The sequence below is a fragment of the Pelodiscus sinensis genome, chromosome 3 (genome assembly GCF_049634645.1).
Source record: "Pelodiscus sinensis isolate JC-2024 chromosome 3, ASM4963464v1, whole genome shotgun sequence".
In the NCBI taxonomy this organism is placed as follows: Eukaryota; Metazoa; Chordata; order Testudines; family Trionychidae; genus Pelodiscus; species Pelodiscus sinensis.
The window spans coordinates 198,334,129-198,354,351 of record NC_134713.1 but is presented as its reverse complement, the minus strand read 5'-3'; the positions used below and the strand labels follow the sequence as shown (position 1 = coordinate 198,354,351).

Genomic DNA, 20,223 nt, shown 5'->3' with positions numbered 1-20,223 from the left:
CTGGCGCAGCGACTCCGGCAGCGAGGTCTCGCGCTGAACGACCTGCCTCCTTCAGAGCCAGGAACCTCCGTCCGAGGCCTGCCCTGCCCTGCGCACAGGCCCAGCTCTCCGGGGGCGGGGGCGGGGGCGGGGGCAGTGCAGGCCCCGGCCAGCACGAGGAAGCTCTCCCCCTTTTACCTTGGCCAGAGACCCCCCCTCAAATCCAGCATCTGCCCCGGAGCAGGGAGCCCGCGGCCACACACACCAGCAACGCTCAAGCGCCCAGCCAGCAACCCACCAACCTTGAGAATCTCCGGGGCATTTTCCACGCCCTCCTGGGCCCAGAGGGAGAGGATCTGCGCAGGACTCGCCCAGCCGCTGCCGTCGTCCAGGGAGCAGAAGGGCCGGGGACACGCCGAGCTGGAGGACGGCGGCGGGGAAGCAGTTCTGGGTCCGTTCTCCCCGGGAGCCTGGAAAGCAATTGCGACGAGTCGGCCGAGCGCCCTCCGTCCTGCCAGCCGGCACAATCCGTGCAGGAGACAAACCAAGTGCAAAGCAGCAGCGGGATCCAGGGGCACCGGGAAGCCGAGTCCTCACCCAGCCCACCTGGCTCCAACCCTCGAGCCCCTGGGCCGGCGGAGCTCCTGCCCCGCTTTGGGCGCCAAGAGCCTGCGGCGGGGCCACGTCTTCACGACAGGGAGCATCGACGCGGCCGCGATCCGTCTGCCGGAGTTCGACTTGGTGGGGGGGGCAGATGCCCCCACTGCCCTGGCACCCGCGGGGACACAACCTGTCCGGAGTCTGAGCTCTCTGGCAGGACGAGGCCTCAAAGCGCCCACCCCAGAGCAGCAGGTGCAGACTGGGCACAAGGGCTCCGGGCCGGCCCTACTCCCAGCCGCAGGGAGCCAGGCTCAGCCAGAGCGGGAACTGGCTCCGGTTACACCCGCTGCCCAGGGGCCAGGAGCGACACCCCCCAGGACAGCCCCTCTGCGCAGGGGAGGGGGCAGCGCGCTGGGCTTGCCTGGGGACTCCCCTCGGAGCTGGTGCAGGCCCCGTGAGTCAGGGGCTCCCATCGTCTTTATAGCCAGGCCCTGCCTGGACCCTTGGAGGCCTGGCCTTGGACTCACCCGCCGACCCGGTGTCAGCTGCCCGGGCTGCTTGGCGGGCGTGGAAGAAACAGGCCCGTGGCTGGACAGGCCAAACTCAAACTCCTGGAAGCTCACTCGGCCGTCGCCATCCCTGTCCAGCCTGCGGAACAGATCCTCAAGGTCCTGCCGAGACGGGGGCGGAATCAGCCGGCGCCTCAGCCACACACAAGGGCCGAGGCCCAGACACTGGAAAGCGACGTCTAACGACGGCTCCCCGCCAAGCGCACGGTGATGGCTAGTCCAGGAGCTCCGCCCCGCCTCGACCAGAGAGAGGCAGCAAGGGGGGGGATACTTCAAAGCAGCAGCACCATGTGGAGCCTGGAGCCAGACCCACGCGCAGCCCGGAGCCAGCTGGGGCGTCCCCCGGCCGCACGCGGCGTTTCAAAGCGGGATCGGCGGGGCTCTCCCACGACCCCGGGCTCCGGGCGGCGGTTCGGCCCCAAGGCTGCTGCTGCGCTTCGAAGGCAGGAGCCCTGTCGACTAGTCGGTGACTCGATATTTAAGCCCCTCGCCTTCACCAATGAACCCACTGAGCCGTCAGCCTCTCACCGCCCTGCGCCAAACGGCAGCAAGTCCTGCGGCACGCGGGGACTCCCAGGGACGCAGGCCACAGCGCGAGCTCCCGCCGGGGGCGCAGGGTGAGAACAGACGCGTGCAGAGGGACCCGGGGAAAGCAAGGGCAGAGCCCAGAGCCTCGACCTCCTGACTTCCATGCTGGAGCTCTCGGCAGCCCCGCGCGCCGAAGCAGCCATGGGCTGCGCCCCTCTGTGCCCTGGAGCGAGCCATCTGGCATCCAGGGGCATCCGTGTGCGCACGGGGCGGCCTGCGTGGCACGTGCAGGATCGGGGCGGAGCTAAGCAGAGGGGCCCTCACTGGCTACACAGCCTCTGCCCGCCGAGTGGGAAATGGGCCGGATTCGGTCGGGCCAGGCACCCCGAGGTGGGGAAACACTCTGGCGTCGCGAGAGGCAGACTAGCCACGCCAGGGAGCCGGGTCTTCGCACGTGCACTGCAGGGCAACCCCGGCTTCCCATGGCTGCCAGGGATCAGCAGCGCCTGCCAGCGGGGGGTGCACAGGGGCGGTCAATCGCTTCAGAAATATTCCAGAGCAGCTCGGCAGCCCGCCCGGGAGCTCCGCCACCGGGCACAGGGCTCCGGGCACAGGGCTCCGCCACCGGGCACAGGGCTCCAGGCACAGAGCTCCGCCGCCGGGCACAGGGCTCCAGGCACAGGGCTCCACCGCCGGGCACAGGGCTCCGGGCACAGGGCTCCGCCGCCGGGCACAGGGCTCCGGGCACAGGGCTCCGGGCACAGGGCTCCAGGCACAGGGCTCCACCGCCGGGCACAGGGCTCCGGGCACAGGGCTCCGCCGCCGGGCACAGGGCTCCAGGCACAGGGCTCCACCGCCGGGCACAGGGCTCCGGGCACAGGGCTCCGCCGCCGGGCACAGGGCTCCGGGCACAGAGCTCCGCCGCCGGGCACAGGGCTCCGGGCACAGGGCTCCAGGCCAGCTAAGCATCAGCCCACGCCCTCATGGCAGATTGGCCAGGGCCTGCATTTGAGGGATCCGGCTCTTCCCAGCCAGGCTGCCACCCAGCTCACCTCCTGCTCCAGCTCGTGGAGCCCAATGCTCCTACAGACCCGTGCCAGCTCCCGCTTGCAGAGGTAGCCCGTGCCCCCGACATCGAGTTCTTCCCAGATGTCCCGAATCTGCCCCTCCGACATGCCAAAGCGGGGGCTGTCCGTGCGTCCGGGGCTGCCCAGCCGGCCCGGGTCCCAGGTGCTCACTTGACCTGCAGTGAGGAACCGTTCAGCAGTTACAGCCCCCTCTCCTCCAGAGCACAGGGCACCCAGAAAGCCACTCGACTCAGCTCTGCCCTGCCACCACGGGCCCCTCCGGGCTGGGCCATGGCACGACTGGAAAGTCTCCAGGGTTGGCTGCGCCCTCGAGACCAGGCGGGGTTCTGTAGGAAGAGCAGTTCTTCTCGGGGCGGTTTCCTAGCAGGGATCCTTGACTCGGGTGCTGCTGAGCCCGCTCCACGCTCTGCCACGGACCATCCTCTGGACACAGATCTCGACCAGCCACCTGCTGGACTCCTCTAAGCCATCGCCACAAAAAGGAGGCCCCCCGCCCCCCGATCCCGTCACAAGGGGCTAGGCCATGAGCACAGAAAGGCCGGTTCGCCCCGCCGCACTTTGCACGGGGAACGCGGATTTTCTACCTTGCGCCGCCAACATTTCCTCCTGCGGGTCTGTAGCATCTTCTGCTTCTTCCTCGGATTTCAGGCTCTGCAGAAACATGGGGTGAGGCGGGTTAAGAGTGACGTGGAAATCGGGGGGGTGATTTAGGGGAAAGGGCTGGCAACCGCGTGAAAAACCCACGGCCCAGAGACGACCTCGTAAACGCCCCATTACCAAGTACAAGGCGCTCGCTCATCTGTCCCCAGGAGCCCAACACGCCACACGCAAACCTGGCTCCTGCTGCTCTCCAGCCGGGGCGCCCCACAGCACGACCGTCGCCAGCGCGCAGGCCCCCACCCACCGGCCCCAGCCTGGAGGGGTTATGCTGACCCGCTCTAGCGGCCCTGGGACCCTCGAGACACACTGAAGGGGTCTGGTTTTCACCAGCCCTGTGACGAGCCGGCCCCATTTTACCCGTCTGCTCCAGGCAGCGGCCAGCCTTTGTCTATCCTCACCACAGGGCAGGGCAACGATCCCCAGTGAATGGGTGGGAACTGAGGCACAGGGAGCTAAGTGACTGGCCCAAGGCCATACGGGCAGTCTGTGGCACCGCCGGGAACTTACCCTGGGTCTCCCACACCCTGGCAGCACTAACCACCAGGTAACACTTCCTCTGTGACGCTGGTGTCCTGAGGTGGGTTCAAACAACCGGCCGCCCCGGGGTAAAGCAGGGCCCCGCCCCAGAAAGCAGCGCTAGGGAGCAAAGGCCTGAAGAGGCCACAGAGTGCGCTGTTCTACACGCCAGCCAGGCCCCGCTGGAAGGCCGGGCCCAGCCCCGCGCGATGGCAAAGCCAAACCCATCTCCTAGCGGGCAGGCACCAGAGCGACGGACCAAGGGCCGGCCGGAGTCTGCCACAGCGGCTCGGGATCCACCCAGACGGCCGGGCCGGGGCCACGCCTGGGACTCGCAGTTCCATCAGCCGGGGAGGGCAGCGCGCTTTCCCTCCACGGGCGAGCAGGTCCTGCTCCCCTCGCCCTGCAGCGGCGGTTCCGTAAACAAACCCCCCAGAAGCCGCCGGACAGGAGCAGCCTCCGCGTCTCCTCCTCGATTTCCTTGCTCAGTGATGCAGCCCCTCGGCTGGCTTCCATTGCCCAGGCCCCTTCCCGGAGCCCGCCCCGGCCACGCAGCCTCCGCGCTCCTCGGGGGCCACGCAGCCTCCGCGCTCCTCGGGGGCCACGCACGGGCCCAGCTCCTGCCCACGGCCCGTCTCGCTCACAGCCCTGCCCTTGCTTTAGGCACCGCAGGGCCCCGCTGCAGCAGGACGCCTCTGCCCCGGACAGCTGCCATTCCACAGGGGCGGGAGGCGACCTCTCCGCCAGGGCCAGGGCCGCAGCCGCCCCTCGGCAGCCCCCTCCGGTGCCCGCTGACCTCGGCGGGCCTGGGGTCGGGCGCAGCGGGGCAGCCGCGCCGGGACGTCCCGCATTCTGCCCAGCACGTTCCCAGCTGGGGCCCTTCACGAGTCAGATAAACATTCTCTCCACCACGATTGTTTCCTTCCATTTCTCTGGGGCAGGGACTCCGCCTATTCCGCCTGCACGAGAAGCCCCCAGGCCCAGGCCAGCACGCGCATGGCACCGGCCCACGCTGCCGGGAAGCTGTGCGGCATTTTCCTGCGACGCGCCCGAGCACTGGCTGTGGAGCCCACGCGGAGCCCTGCCGCGGCCGCGCCCCGAGGAGCCCCACGGGAACCCCGAATGGCTCAGGCCAGCAGGGACGCAGCCTGGGTTTAAATGCTGCTTCCGGGAGCAGGCAGGGAGTCGCGCCTACCTCCACGCTCTCCAGAGAGGCCGAGCGCCTCAGCTGACTCTTCATGCTGCTTTGAACTTGCTGATCTCGTCCATAGTGGGTGGGTTCCGCCGCGGTGCCTTGCAGCTCGGGGCTCGCCCAGCGGCCAGGCCTCCTCCTCCCCGTCACACACGTGGGCTCGATTTCCTCCGGGACGGCTAGGACGGAAACCGTCGCTCAGCTGGAGTCACGCCTGGGCAAAGCCCCTTCCAGCCCCGCTTCTTACTGACACGGCCAGGCCGCGAGCACGGCAGCTCCTGCCAGTGACCCTGCACAACCCACCGATTCCTCCCCGCTTTCGCTGCAGCCCGTGAGCGTCCTGCCCGGACACAGGACACAGGCCCCCCAGGAGCACGGCAGCTCCTGCCAGTGACCCTGCACAACCCACCGATTCCTCCCCGCTTTCGCTGCAGCCCACGAGCCTCCCGCCCGGACACAGGACACGGGCCCCCCAGGAGCACGGCAGCTCCTGCCAGTGACCCTGCACAACCCACCGATTCCTCCCCGCTTTCGCTGCAGCCCATGAGCGTCCCGCCCGGACACAGGACACGGGCCCCCCAGGAGCACGGCAGGCCGGGGACTCGCTCTGCCCTTCCCCGGCAGGATTCATACGCCTGCCCCGGGGAGAGCAGCCACACCTCCCCCCTCAACTGTGATTTCAGCAGCAAAGAGCCGTGTGCGAGGGTGGCGCTGAGCAGCCTCCTGCAGGCACCACGGGGGGACTTAAGCAGGCGTCTATTGCAGAGGCAAAGGACCATGTTAGCAGGTACCACTCGCCCACCTGCGCATGGTGCGCCAGGGGCCGGGGGCAGGGCACACGGAGCCCCCCTGCGCGCGGGGTGCCGGGGGCCGGGGGCAGGGCACACGGAGCCCCCCTGCGCGCGGGGTGCCGGGGGCCGGGCACACGGCGCCCCCCTGCGCGCGGGGGGCCGGGGGCCGGGCACACGGCGCCCCCCTGCGCGCGGGGGGCCGGGGGCAGGGCACACGGCGCCCCCCTGCGCGCGGGGGGCCGGGGGCCGGGGGCAGGGCACACGGAGCCCCCCTGTGCGCGGGGGGCCGGGGGCCGGGCGCAGGGCACACGGAGCCCCCCTGCGCGCTGGGTGCCGGGGGCCGGGGGCAGGGCACACCACAGAACTGGAGTGGCCGATATTTCTTCGTATGCTCCAGAATTCTCGGTCTCCCCCGTCCCTGCAGCCCCCAAACCTCGCCGCTGCCTTTCATCTGCCTGGGCCCTGGGCAGGCCGGGCAGCACAGGCCCACTTGGCAGCCGGGGAAGTGAGGCCCGGGGCAGAGCAAGCGACTGGCCCAAGCTCATGTAGGAGTTTGGGGCAGAGCTGGTGCAGGGACCAACGTGTCGGGCTCGTCTGCCCTCCTGCACCACGGCCACGGGCCCGAGACCTGGCCGCCGTGACCCCTGCCGTGTCCCCGCGCCCGTGTCCCGGACAGCCAGGCCGTGTCCCCGCGCCCGTGTCCCGGACAGCCAGGCCGTGTCCCCGACAGCCAGGCCGTGTCCCCGACAGCCAGGCCGTGTCCCCGACAGCCAGGCCGTGTCCCGGGCAGCCAGGCCGTGTCCCGGGCAGCCAGGCCGTGTCCCGGACAGCCAGGCCGTGGCAGCGCCGTTTGCCGGCACACGGGCTGGGGTGTGCGTTGCCAGCCGGTGAATGCGCCTGCCAGCAAGGAGCCATTTACCCTGCTGCTCACTGACACTTGTCTGGGGGGGAAGGGGGCAGGGGGCAGGGTTAAGCACCTGCAAACACGGAACATTGTTGCTTACCTGGCAGTGGAGACAAAGCCTCAGGCACTGACCCAACCCCACTGCCTGCCCTGAGCACTGGGGTGCCCACGACACGGCTGCTGGGCCCAGCTGGGGCACCCGCAAACGGGAGAGGGCTCCGGAGAGCCAGGGCCCCACTGCACTACGGCTGGCCGGCTTGCCAGCCTCCTAGTGGCACGGCCCAGGTGAAGGTGCCTCGCCAGCAGGGCTGTCAGGGATACTCAGCCCAGCAGGCAAAGGTCTGCCAAGCTCTGCCAGCTCGAAGGTGAATCTGAACCAAGCCTGGTGCAAATGGGGAGCCAGGAGGGGAAGCAGCCACGGGACCCATTCACCAAAGCTCCAGCACAGGCCCGGCTGCTCTGCTAAGAGACAGGCTCTAGCTCGGTCACGGCTCCGGGGCCGTCGTGCAGCCTGTGACTACACAAGCACAACGGTTCCTTAAGCTCAATGAAGGGCCTACGGTAGGGTCTGAGCCTCTCGCACTGTGTATCCGCCGCCCCTGGGGAGGTGGGGCTGTGCTGTGGTCCCCATCTTACAGACAGAGACTGCGTGACCCACCCAAGGTCACTCAGGAAGTCTGTGGCGGAGCAGGGAATCAAACCCAGGCCAGCACCCTAACCTCTGGGCCATCCTTGGCAGCTGCAGCCCCTAACGGTTACGGGGTGGAAGATTACGGCGAAGGCCGTCCACGGGGGCAGAAGCCGAGACCAAACGCAACAAGAAAGCAGCTGACGAGTCTCCCAGCACCTGGCTCCAAGTAGCTGCTCTCCTCGTGGGAAACGCCCAGGTCAACGCTGGCGGCCAGCACTGCCACGAAGCCTTCTTTGAACTCCTCAAAGTGAACCTGGGGGCAGGCAGAGACGCCGAGCGCACGTCAGGCCGGCCTGGTGCTACGGGGGGACGGGACCCAAAGGAGCTGGCGACGCACTTGGGGAGAGAGCGAGTCAGAAAGGCCAACTCGGGTCACAGAAACCGGGAAAGGCTGGGCTGGAAGGGACCTCAGCAGGCTGCATGGGGCAGGGCCCGTCCAGCCTCCAGCGACGGGGATACCGCAGCCTCCCGTGGGGCCGGGTCCAGAGCACGACCACCCGGTGAGGTTTCTAAGAGTGACCCTCCCCCTCCCCAGTTTCCTGTCCCGAGGGGCTGCAGGTTAAGTGCTTTACTTCTTGTCCCCCCGATTGGCAGCCTGGAGAACAGCCATAAGAACGGCCGGACGGGGTCAGACCAAAGGTCCATCTAGCCCAGTGTCCTGTCTGCCCACAGTGGCCAGCACCAGGTGCCCCAGAGAGGGTGGACCGAAGACAATGATCAAGCGATTTGTCTCCTGCCATCCCTCTCCAGCCTCTGACAGAGGCCAAGGACACCATTTTATCCCCTGGCTAATAGCCTTTTATGGACCTAGCCTCCATGAATTTATCCAGCTTCTCTTTAAACTCTATTATAGTCCTAGCCTTCACAGACTCCTCTGGCAAGGAGTTCCACAGGTTGACTACACGCTGTGTGAAGAAGAACTTCCTTTTATTAGTTTTAAACCTGCTCCCCATTAATTTCATTTGGTGGCCTCTAGTTCTTCTATTATGGGAACTAATAAATAACTTCTCTCTCTATCGGCCCTCTCCACACCACTCCTGATTTTATAGACCTCTATCCTATCCCCCCCTCGGTCTCCTCTTTTCTGAAACCAGGAGGGTTGGAACAAAGGCATCTCAAGCAGCATGTGACCTAGGCAGCCAGCCAACCCGCCCGGCTGTGCTACCCAGAGGCAGCAAGCTTTCCCTTCTGCCGCACTTCACCTCCTGACCCCACCCCGCCGGTGGGACAGCCCTGGGGCCAGCGCCTGACTCCAGCCGACCACCCGGATTCCCAGCGCCAGTGGCTCCAGCATTAATGGGCAGACCAGAGCGAATCTGGGGGGTTGGGAACTCTGAGGTTGGTTTATTTACTGCCCCAGGCCCTTAGAAAGTGCTGAGCCTTTGTGCAGCAGCATTGACGGCTGGCCCCTTGCGACTCACCCTGGCCAAGCGGTCGTGTCCCAGGAGAGTTTGGAGAAGTGCAGGCAGCTGCCTCTCCAGCCGGAGCTTGCGACACAGCTCCGTCAGCTCCTCTTGGTCCAGGTAGCCCGTGCCCGTGGTGTCGCAGCTGTTATAGACATCCTGGAGCTGGGACACGTACTTGTTCTCCGCTTCCTCGCCCATCCCATAGCCAACCTGCGGGGAGCAGAACGAGCAGGCCTGCAAACACACGGCTTTACGGCTAAACGCTTTCCCCCCGCCTGCTGCTCCTCCGGCCGTGGCCCCAGAGCAACACTCTGCCCTAGGAAACCTTGGCTGCATCTTTTAGCAAGAAACGCTGGACTGTTTCCAGATGCCAGCGACCCGGACTCGCCTCCAGAGCCCTCCTAGAAGCTGGTGCAGAGGAGAAAAACCAGTCCCGGCACAACAGCCATGCCCAGGACCTGAACAGCACCACCCTGACAGCACGCGGATGGAACGCCTGGAGCAGATGGCAGGGCTGGAAGAGGCCGGTGCCCTCAGACCTCCTATCCCAGGTATTTCACCCACAACCACAGCGATCTCTGATGGGGACATGGGGAAGGGAAATTCGGGTCCCATCCTCCGGCTGTTCAGACAGCAGGTCTCAGAATCATCAAGACCCCGTGTGCCACAAAGGGCGAGGGAAGCTCCGAGACCAGGGTCTGCAAGGTCACAAACACACGGTGCCCCCGTCGCCAGGAATCCAAGGTTCGGGCACAAGCTGGACCATTTTGGAAAGCGTTTTATGGGTCTGACTGCGGGAGATGCACACAGCACGTCACCGCAGAGCTGCATTATGAAACAGAGTCATAGGCACCAGGTAAGAGGCAGAATGGCCTACGGCCTGCAGGCCTAGCAGACAAATGAAACAGACACAGATCCATCAATTTCCACTGACAGAAAAGCTGGTTCATTCCTCTAAGTTAGGAAAGAGGTCCCCCAACCTCAACGTGGAGGTGGTAGTGGTCTGACTGTTGCAGTACTCTACAGCCCACTACCACCGCAGGTCCGACTGTCACCACAGCATCCTACAGTCCACAACCACCGCAGGTCCGACTGTCACCACAGCATCCTACAGTCCACAACCACCGCAGGTCCGACTGTCACCACAGCATCCTACAGTCCACAACCACCGCAGGCCCTGGACCCAAAATCAAGGCCCAGACTGTGTCAACCCATGTGCAAAGTAGGGAAGTGAATAGTTAACCGGCTTAGTCACCCAGCCCAGGGGGCAGCCCTGGTCTGCGGCAGGGGGGCTGTTCCAGCCCAGTGCAAATTGTGCCACTTTCTTTCTTCTTGCCTGAATTCATCTCAGGTATCTCCCTGTCTCCCTCATATTTAATGTGTTGCCACAGGAAGTGGAAGCCTTTGGATCTCTTCCACCACAGGTGGGTGGGACAGACTGCGGTTCCACTGGTAGGTGGTTTAAATGCGATGGTGTTGTAACTGAGTCAGTCTGAGTATGTTTCCTTGACTGGGAGCTGTAATGTAATTCATGGAACTGTCTACTTGTCTCTCTGATGTGTGTGTGTGTCTGGGTGTTACATGTGCCTTCAAACAACAGAACTAGGGACTTGATCAGAAAGCCAAAAATAATCGGGGTTGGCCTCTTAGTTCAGAGTCCCAAAGACAGTTAAGCTAATGAGCTCTGGGCTGTTAAATTATACATCCCCCCCCCCCACACACACACACACAGTATCAGTAAGATGACAACGCTCACATCAGAGTCAACGTCTGGGTCATTTTCAAACAGCCACCCACCATGTTAATTTGGGGGCTGGAGGATGAAAAAACATTTTTCCACATGTAACATGGCATCCAAATGGCGTCGGCATGTCTCAGACTTTTCATACACAGCTCTCCCAATGTGCTCAGCAAACAGGAATGTTGGAAGATTTGGATTTCGTTTGCCTCTGGCTAAAATATTTTACAGCTCATGCCTGCCCTATGTTAGTGGTGGCCGCCGTTTAAGGCAACACATGCATTAGCCAAGCAGCTACCCTCTTCCTTTCCCACAGCACTCAGCAAGAGGGGAAAGGAAGGGTTAGAGATTTATCTGAAACTTTGATTTTAACAGAGTTCTTAAAATTCAGCTCCTAAGTCCACGTACATGCACCGAACTAGCTGTTTTGGAAAAGCACAGAGGGCCCAGAAGCAAGATGCTACACTTGCATTGGGGTCCTATTTATGGAGCAAGCTACCTGAGCAGGAATATGGCGAGATGGCAGGCAGGACACTCCAATTCCTAAAATTAACACCATTAGATTTAAAAAATACTACAAAGTAATCCTGCCTGTTTACCACCCTGACCCACCGCGTTACCACTGGGGAATAAACACTTAGCGCCCTGGCTCCCGAGATGGGGAAACGCACCCACAGTGGCTCTCGGCTCGGTTTGTTTTCACCTGTGCATGCGATCTTTTTTTAACCCCCCCCGCCCCCCAAAAGTGTGTTTTAGGAAACTCCCTGCAGACACGTCCCATCAGTTAGGGGTTTGTGGCTTAGCTCTCCTCGGCCAGGCCTGAAATCGCAGCTGCAACAGCAGGTCCCCAGCTTGCAGTCTCTTGCTGCCATTGCAAGTTTTGACTGGGGAGAAGACAGCTAGCTCCCACAGAAAAGGCTTCCACTTCAGAAGTGACAAGTGACTTTTGGGTGCCTAACCCTAAGGGCACCTGATCATTGAAAGCAGCGAGCGGTCCTGGGGCACCTAAGGCTACATTCTACCTGCACCCCTCTGGCGGCAGAGGAATGTAAATTAGACACATCGGAAGCGCAAATTAAGTAGGGATTTAAATATCCCGTGCTTCATTTGCATAATCACATTCAGGTGCTGTTTTGCACAAGCGCCATTTCGAAACTGAAACGGCGGCTTAGATGCGGTTCTGCCGACAGCGGGGTGATTGACAGATCCTGTACTCCTCGTGTCGAAATCACCCCGCTGTCGGCAGAACCGTGTCTAAGCCGCCGTTTCAGTTTCGAAATGGCGCTTGTGCGAAACAGCGTCCGAATGAAATTATGCAAATGAAGCACGGGATATTCAAATCCCCGCTTCATTTGCGCTTCCGATGTGTCTAATTTACATCCCTGTGCCGCCAGAGGGGTGCAGTTGAGACACAGCCTTTGAGACTAACCAAAGATACATTCATATCTATAGTACCGCCAGCTTTCACGGGCAAAACCCACAGCTGCTCCTCTGAGACTTGATAACTGAGGCATCCAAAAATCACACGTCTCCAAGCAATCCGATCAGATGGTGCCTTGCAGCACTTGGCTTTGCGTCTGTTGAAGCTGGAATCAGCTGAGTTTCCAGTGTACGTCCATAGGCCTGGCTGTGCTGGCATTACTGTGTCGGGGTGGTTTTTACCAATGCAGTTGTAAGGTGCCTTGTACTGGTTTAGCGTGTTCCCGTCCCCGGGGAGGGAGCTGTAACGGCATAAAGCAATTACAAAGGTGCAGCCACACTGGGAGCGTCCTGGGACAGGAATGCTGATGTAGTCAGAGCTTGTGTAGTTAGCTGACCATGCAATGTACATACATTGGCACCAACTCCATTTTTAAACGTGGTTTTGGATCCGCATCAGACCCGGGAACCTTCCGATCACACTGTGAGCGCACGTACGCTCGGGCCGCGTGGCCGCGAGGAAATTGCTGAGAATTCCTAGGGCTGGCAGCAATGACAGCAGAGTGCAGGTGCAATGCTGGGGCTGGGTTATCTAGACCCGCTCTCAGCAGCCATTGGTGGCCTCCTACTAAACGTGCTAATAGCTGCTGGAGCCCACCCACCGCCACTGTTGCCAGCCTGTGCTCCAGGGGACATGGCTGGCTTGTCCCCGCTCCGCGAGTAGGGAGGATCCCTTGTGCATCTCAGCTGCTCCCTCGCTGGCTCTGGGACCGGTGAGGATGGCGTCGGCTGTTCTACCGAGCGAGGCCAAGCCAACGGTGTCTAGAACGCTATCAAGCCGCAAAAGAAAACATGCAGCCAAACGAGGCTGCGGCGGCCTCGCCCTTTCACCATCACTTGGGGAGCGACCCTGCACGGTGCTCTGCTCTCTGGCCAGAGGCAGCGGCTGAACTCCACCTGGCTAGTGCGGCCCGTGCTGGATCGGTGCCCTCGGCAGGATTGTCAGAGGCTCCTGGAGGCTGAATCTCTTTGGACAGCCCCCTTCCCCCCCCCCCCCCGAGAGCTCAGGGCTTGGCAGATCCAGGCCTCATGCCACCAGGGATTCACAGCCATCGCGCCACGTCACCCCCAGGCCCTGCTTGGACACATCGCGGTGCCTGGGCATCCCACTGCCTCGGCCACTGGCATCCTTAGCCTAAGCTTAATTTTTCATCCCGAGGGGCCGCTATTGTCGCTCTGTGCTGGGCCCGCCTCCGGCCCCTAGCCTGCAGCAACGAGGGGCGCACACAGCAGGCGGCTGCACGCTTGACTGCACAGCACACTGGAGCGGCTGTTGTGCAGGGCCACGTGTGACGATGTCTCGCGAGGCGCCAGGGCTGCCTTAAGGCCCTTCACCCCGCAGGGCGTTCCTTCAGGGGCCATCTTTAGCTGATCCGTGGCTAGAGCCGCGCCGGACTCTGCCCAGCAGCCCAAATAAAGCCCTAGGTCCGGTCGGCGCTTTGGGCAAGCACCAGTGTGCACTTCCTGCACTCGCCTCCCTTCCTGTCTCACCGGCACGAGGCATCTTCCCGAGTCAAGACGCCGCCTGTTTTGCCCTCTCACCGACAGGCCGCTGACTCTGCCGAGCCAGGGAGGAGCCGAGTGGCCATTCTCAACAGCTGAGCACTGCGCTGATGGCTTGCAAGCGGCGGGAGAGACTATGAGCACAGCACAGGCTGCCTATTGACTGCCATGGTCTCGATTCCCAAGAGCTGGACAGGGCCCACGCAGAGGTCACAGAACCTGATCGGACGAGGTGGCCTGTTGGCCCCTCCCCGCCGAGAGGCTGGGCTAGAACCACGGCGGAGTCCTCATTCCCAATTGCTCCCTACTCTCACCACTACCCCACGCTGTCCTAACGAGTACGGGAGCTCCGCCCCTCGGTACCTTTGCGAATAGCAGCAAGTCAGCACATTTGGATCCTTCCGTTGGGTTCCACTAGCGACTGGGACCTTGGGCAAGTCACGCGGCCAGCTCATGCCCCCATCTCCGTGTCTGCTCAGCGCAACCGCCCCCCAAGCCCTCCCGCAGCTCTGCCTGCTGACCCGGCCTGCGGGAATGCGGAGGGGGCGGGCTGGCTGGGGGAGAAGAGCCCTCGTGCAGGGCAGAGCGCGTCTCGTGACCTGCACTGCCATGGCAGAGCTAGGTCTGTCGGCTCACCCGAGGGCCCAGCAGGCTGGGCTGAGAGCAGGGACTCCCGCACGTGCCCTCCAGGTGCTAGTGCTTGTCTTTCACCTCTCTCCACAAGTGCACAGCCCCTCCCCCCCCCCATGTCCCATAAGGCCCCCGGGAAGTACCCAGGAGCCACCCATGGTGGCAGAAGGGCCCATCTAGCCCAGGAGAAGCCCTCAGCCTCCCAGCTTCTCCCCAGCAGGAGCGCTAGCAGCACAGAGCAGCTGGTGGCAGTGCTGCCATGTCGAACCCCAAGCTGTTCACTGCCCAGCACGCCTGGCCCCCGCCCGTGTGCAGGCCCCAGCACTGCTGCGCTGGCTTTGCCCAGCTATCTGGCCACAGGGTCCCGCCGGCTCTTCTGCTCACAGCCAGTGCTGCTGGCGTCGTGGCTTGCTCGCAACCAAGTACAAGGCTCAGCAGCCTTCTGACGTGGCTTCACAGCTCTGACCAGGCTCAGGGGTGGTCAGCCGAGCGCCACTGCCCACGTCTCAGCGCCCTTGCGGACGGGACTCCAGGGGCGCTCCCGAAATGGCTGGGGGCACGGTCCCTGACAGCGGGTTGCTTGGTAGCATCTGGTCCCGCTCAGCCTGTAATAACTGAAGCCCCCGTCCAGCAAAGCAGTTAACAGGTGCTTAACTATAGCGCCTCACCAGCCCCATGCACGTCACGGGCGGGGAGCTAAGCAAGTGTCGGAGCGCTTTGCTGGACCAGGTTCTGAGCCTGTGCAGTTCAGAGCCTGCTCCCGCAGCAAGAGTGGCTGGATTGTACCAGACTGCTCAGAAAGTCTCACTGCCTTGATAGTGATAGAAATGCAGCCGTGTTAGTCTGGTGTAACAAACAAAATACAGGACTATGCAGCACTTTAAAGACTAACAAGATGGTTTAGTACATGAGCTTTCGTGGGCCAGACCCACTTCCTCAGATCAAATACAGGCAGTCCCCGGGTTACGTACAAGATAGGGACTGAAGGTTTGTTCTTAAGTGAATCTGTATGTAAGTCGGAACTGGCGTCAGCCGCTGCTGAAACTGATCAGCGGCTGATTCCAGGAAGCCTGGGGCAGAGCAACTCTGCCTCGGGCTTCCTGTAGTCAGCGCTGGTCAGTTTCAGCAGCGGCTGACTTGGGGACGCCTGGGGCAGAGCAGCTGGGGTGCTGCTGGGTTGCTCCAGTAGCCTGGCTCCTCGGCTTACACAAGCTATTCAGCCGCTGCTGAAACTGACCAGCAGCGGCTGAATCAGGATGCCTGGGGCAGAGCAGCTGGGGTGCTGCCGGGTTGGTCCGGAGCGGCGCTGTGGGACCAACCCGGCAGCCCCCAGCTGCTCTACCCCAGAGGTAGGCAAGAAAAGTCTCGTCTGCTGGGGGGGGCACTAGCCGCACCCCCCCCCCCAGCAGACCAGGGAGATGCAGAGCAAAGCCGCAGAGCACGCGGGCAGCAGGACAGTCCAGGTGCGCCTGGGCTGTCCCGCTGCGGGCATGCTCCAAGGCTTTGCTCCCCGTCTCCCTGGTCTACTGGTCGGGAGACGGGGAGCAAAGCCGCGGAGCACGCCCGCAGGGGGACAGCTCAAGCACGCCCAGGCTGTCCCACTGCGGGCGTGCTCTGAGGCTTTGCTCCCCATTTCCCTGGTCTGCTGGTCGGGAGACGGGGAGCAAAGCCGCAGAGCACGCCCGCAGGGGGACAGCTCAAGCGCGCCCGGGCTGTCCAGCTGCGGGCATGCTCCAAGGCTTTGCTCCCCGTCTCCCTGCAGACCAGGGAGACGGGGAGCAGCTTTTCTCGCCCCGGAGGACGGGGGCGGCGGACCGCGGCGCATCTGGGCGTCCCGCCGCTCCCGTTCTCCGGGGCAAGAAAAGCCCTGTTCGTAACTGCGGATCCGACATAAGTCGGGGACTGCCTTTAGTGGAAGAAAATAGTCACAACCATATATACCAAAGGATACAATTTAAAAAAATGAACAAATATGAAAAGGACATCATATGTTCTGAAATGGGATTTGTCCTTTTCATATTTGTTCATTTTTTTTAATTGTATCCTTTGATATATATGGTTGTGACTATTTTCTTCCACTATTTGATCTGAGGAAGTGGGTCTGGCCCACGAAAGCTCATCATCTAATAAACCATCTTGTTAGTCTTTAAAGTGCTACATAGTCCTGTATTTTGTCACTGCCTTGAGGCACCGTTCCCTGAAAGTGAAGCACTTGGGTGGCTGCCCAGGAGAGATTAAAATGCCCCCCAGCCAATTAACAGCGTGCCCCCAGCTGGCAGCAGGTATTCCTACTGGTGGTGCACATCTGCACGTGCCTTGGTGCACAGAACAAAATGTATTCTGCACACAGAGGGAAAACAGAGGGAACAGCGTCTTGACGCCCTTTGTTTGGAGGAAGGGGACGAGTGAAGGAGCAGTCTGGGCGGCATTTCCTGAGTGGGTGCACAGGAAAAGGGACAATGACACATGGGTCAGCATTATACGTGCAGCAAAGAATGTTTGGTCTCGGTATCTGTGCACGTTGCACCTCTTGTTCAGGGGCATCAAGGCAGAACCCGGTCTCAGTTAGAACTAAAAGAGGATCAGAGAGGGGCTCCCTCGCCCCAGCAGGATCTCCAGGGAATCGAGAGGGGGGCGTGGCAGGGCTGTCCAGGTTCCAAGTACAAATCAAAGACTGTGGTTTCCATTTCTGTTTTCAGCAGCGTCTTACTCACTTTATTCTCCAAGTAGCCTCACAGGAATCTGATCATTCACAGAGAGAACGATTACTCAAGGTGTGTAAGGGTAGCACAATCCAGGCCTTAAGAAGCTCTACACTCACGCTAAAGAAAACCAAATTAGCTGCAGGAATAAAGGAAACTCGCCTAGTTCTGCAGCTTCAGCCCCAACAGACAAGTAGAAGTGCCTGCCTTTCACGCTAGATGTGACAAGAGGGTAGCCAGCTTACACAAGATATTCACAATCAGCTGTGTACACTTCTCTGTAAAAAGCGCTGGACACTACCCAGCACACAAGCCCTACGGTCTGAACCTGCAGTGGGCTCCACGTGTGTGTGGACTCCTAATGAAAAGAAACCAAATGGACACTGGCTGATGTGATTTGTTCCAATAAATCAAGTCTTGGCCCTACCAACTTTGAAAGCTCCAGAATTCTACTGGCCTGCAGTCCTTCATATGGACTGTTCTACACACAACCCCTCCCTTCCCTTGTTCTACAGAGGCAACAGCCACTCTGGAGTTTGAAGTGCGAAGGAGCCAACGTTGTGCCAATGGGAGCGGCTCAGCGATGAGGCTACAAAGAAAATCAGTGCAAAATAGTCCAGTTGAAGAAATAAAGGGGAAAAAATGAAGCTGACAAATGCAAGGCAATGTAGAGTCCCTCCACCTTAGTGAGGTGACCCTCTGGCAGCAAGTGCCGTCAGACATACCCCCCCCCCCCCCAACCGGCATCACACCCACAAGGTGGGCTCCATTGGGCCAAGTTCATTTGTGCACTTTGCTATGTACTAGAGCCACACGCTCCAACTCTCCAGAGTCCCATCTGCACTGGGAGAAGGGGCCCTGGATACCAGTTCTCAGCTATTACGGACTCTCTGTAAATTTACAGACGGTTGGCAACCCTGGTACTGGGTCCTGCTGTGAGGGCGGGGACTGGACTGGATGAGTGTCCGTGATTCTATGTGACACATGACTTCAGTCAGTGTTAGAAATGGCTTAGGAGGGGCCAGATGGGACAAAATCATTCTCAGCGCAGTTACCAAAAGACTTGGACAGTTAAGCCACTTTTATTTCTGACTGGGGGGCACCTGCTGCTTATTTCATGTATCAGCGTCCTAGTGTAGATGGGTGCAGCACACCTTGCGGAACAGTGTTGGAACTGGAACACAAGCCACCTTTGGCCTTGCAGACAGTTCACAAATGACTGGAACGGACAAGCAGTCTCAGCTCTGGATCATTTCCTTTCACCCCCCGCTCATTACAGCTTGGCACTGCCAGGCAGGTCCTGGCTATCTGAGCACCCTTCGGCTGCGGCAAGGCCTAGGGAGAAAGGCAGAAGCAGCAGCATCGCAGCTCCGGAAGGAATGCGAGGGACCAGCAGAGAGCTAGACACAAACGAGCCAAGCAACTGTACTAAGCATGGCCAGACCTAGACACTATCACAGGCCCAGCGATGTTCCACAGACGCACAACCCACCCCAGAGAAACCCAGTTATCACGGGGAGAAAACCCAGCACCTCCCCTGGGGCGGCCGGCGCGGGCCCAGCACCCCGCACCCCCCCCCGCCCCCGGGGCGGCCGGCGCAGGCCCAGCACCCCGCACCTCCCCCCCGCCCCTGGGGCGGCCGGCGCAGGCCCAGCACCCCGCACCCCCCCACCCCCCGGGGCGGCCGGCGCAGGCCCAGCACCCCGCACCCCCCGGGGCGGGCCCAGCACCCCGCACCCCCCCACCCCCCGGGGCCGCCGGCGCGGGCCCAGCCCCCCGCAGCCCCCCAGCCCCCGGGGCGGGCCCAGCACCCCCCGCACCCCCCGGGGCAGGCCCAGCACCCCGCACCCCCCCACCCCCCGGGGCGGGCCCAGCACCCCGCACCCCCCCAGCCACCGGGGCCGCCGGCGCCGGCCCAGCCCCCCGCAGCCCCCCAGCCCCCGGGGCGGGTCCAGCAACCCCCGCACCCCCCCACCCCCCGGGGCGGCCGGCGCGGGCCCAGCACCCCCCCCCAGCCCCCGGGGCGGGCCCAGCACCCCGCACCCCCCCCAGCCCCCGGGGCGGGCCCAGCACCTCCCCCGGGGCGGCCGGCGCGGGCCCAGCACCCCGCACCCCCCCGGGGCGGGCCCAGCCCCCCACACCCCCCCCACCCCCCGGGGCGGCCGGCGCGGGCCCAGCACCCCCCCCACCCCCCGGGGCGGCCCAGCGCCCCGCACCCCCCGGGCCGGCCGGCGCGGGCCCAGCACCCCCCCCAACCCCCGGGGCGGGCCCAGCCCCCCGCACCCCCCCACCCCCCGGGGCGGGCCCAGCCCCCCGCACCCCCCCACCCCCCGGGGCCGGCCCAGCACCCCGCACCCCCCCAGCCCCCGGGGCCGGCCCAGCACCCCCCCCAGCCCCCGGGGCCGGCCCAGCACCCCCCCCCAGCCCCCGGGGCCGGCCCAGCACCCCGCACCCCCCGGGGCCGGCCCAGCACCCCGCACCCCCCGGGGCCGGCCCAGCACCCCGCACCCCCCGGGGCCGGCCCAGCACCCCCCGGGCCGGCCCAGCACCCCGCACCCCCCCACCCCCCGGGGCCGGCCCAGCACCCCGCACCCCCCCACCCCCCGGGCCGGCCCAGCCCCCCGCACCCCCCGGGCCGGCCCAGCACCCCCCCCAGCCCCCGGGGCCGGCCCAGCACCCCGCACCCCCCGGGGCCGGCCCAGCACCCCGCACCCCCCCAGCCCCCGGGGCCGGCCCAGCACCCCGCACCCCCCGGGCCGGCCCAGCACCCCGCACCCCCCCCACCCCCCGGGCCGGCCCAGCACCCCGCACCCCCCGGGGCCGGCCCAGCCCCCCGCACCCCGCGCAGGAAGCTGGAGGTGGAGCGGCCCCCCCGTGCCGGTGTCACACACCCGGGACAGACCTCAGCCGCGCGTGCCGGGCCCGTCCGCCTCAGCGCCCCTCCCCGTGGCGCCGGGACTCGCCTCCTGCCGGGCCCGCTCTGCTGCCTTTGTGCGCCCGGCCGGCCCCGAGCAGCCTGGGGGGGCGGGGCGGGGGGCGTAGCCCCTGGGGCCGCAGCGGGACCCGCCCCCCATGTGAATTGACGGGGCCAGGCCCCCCCGGGAGCGCTGGTGGTGACACGTGGGCACACGCCCCGCCCCTTGCCCCGCCCCGCGGCGGCCTCTGCTCTCCGCGCCCCGCCCCCGGCTCGTCCTAGGGCGGGAGGAGGAGCCAGCGCCTGGGGGCGGGGCCAGCTCCGCAGCGAGGC

The 20,223-nt window shown here is 63.7% G+C and overlaps 1 protein-coding gene across 13 annotated transcripts in view; it reads right to left on the bottom strand.

Annotated features, from left to right (window-relative positions):
* The window catches only part of NINL (ninein like), a 42,011-nt gene extending 21,971 nt beyond the window's left edge, over positions 1 to 20,040 (bottom strand). For 3 of the 13 annotated variants that reach the window (XM_075925838.1, XM_075925843.1, XM_075925844.1), the window contains exons 1-9: positions 19,879 to 20,035; positions 8,940 to 9,134; positions 7,675 to 7,771; positions 5,136 to 5,311; positions 4,187 to 4,819; positions 3,349 to 3,415; positions 2,729 to 2,919; positions 1,107 to 1,250; positions 282 to 449 (exon numbers count right to left, since the gene is read on the bottom strand). In XM_075925838.1, coding sequence (XP_075781953.1) covers positions 282 to 449; positions 1,107 to 1,250; positions 2,729 to 2,919; positions 3,349 to 3,415; positions 4,187 to 4,819; positions 5,136 to 5,311; positions 7,675 to 7,771; positions 8,940 to 9,122 — 1,659 coding nt within the window. In that variant the 5' untranslated portion in view covers positions 9,123 to 9,134; positions 19,879 to 20,035. Of the gene's footprint in view, positions 1 to 281; positions 450 to 1,106; positions 1,251 to 2,728; positions 2,920 to 3,348; positions 3,416 to 3,931; positions 4,166 to 4,186; positions 4,820 to 5,135; positions 5,312 to 7,674; positions 7,772 to 8,939; positions 9,135 to 18,130; positions 18,377 to 19,867 lie in introns of those variants that run through there. The other 10 variants (XM_075925839.1, XM_075925840.1, XM_075925848.1 and 7 more) reach the window with 10 other exon arrangements.
* Between the last annotated feature and the right edge of the window lie 183 nt (positions 20,041 to 20,223).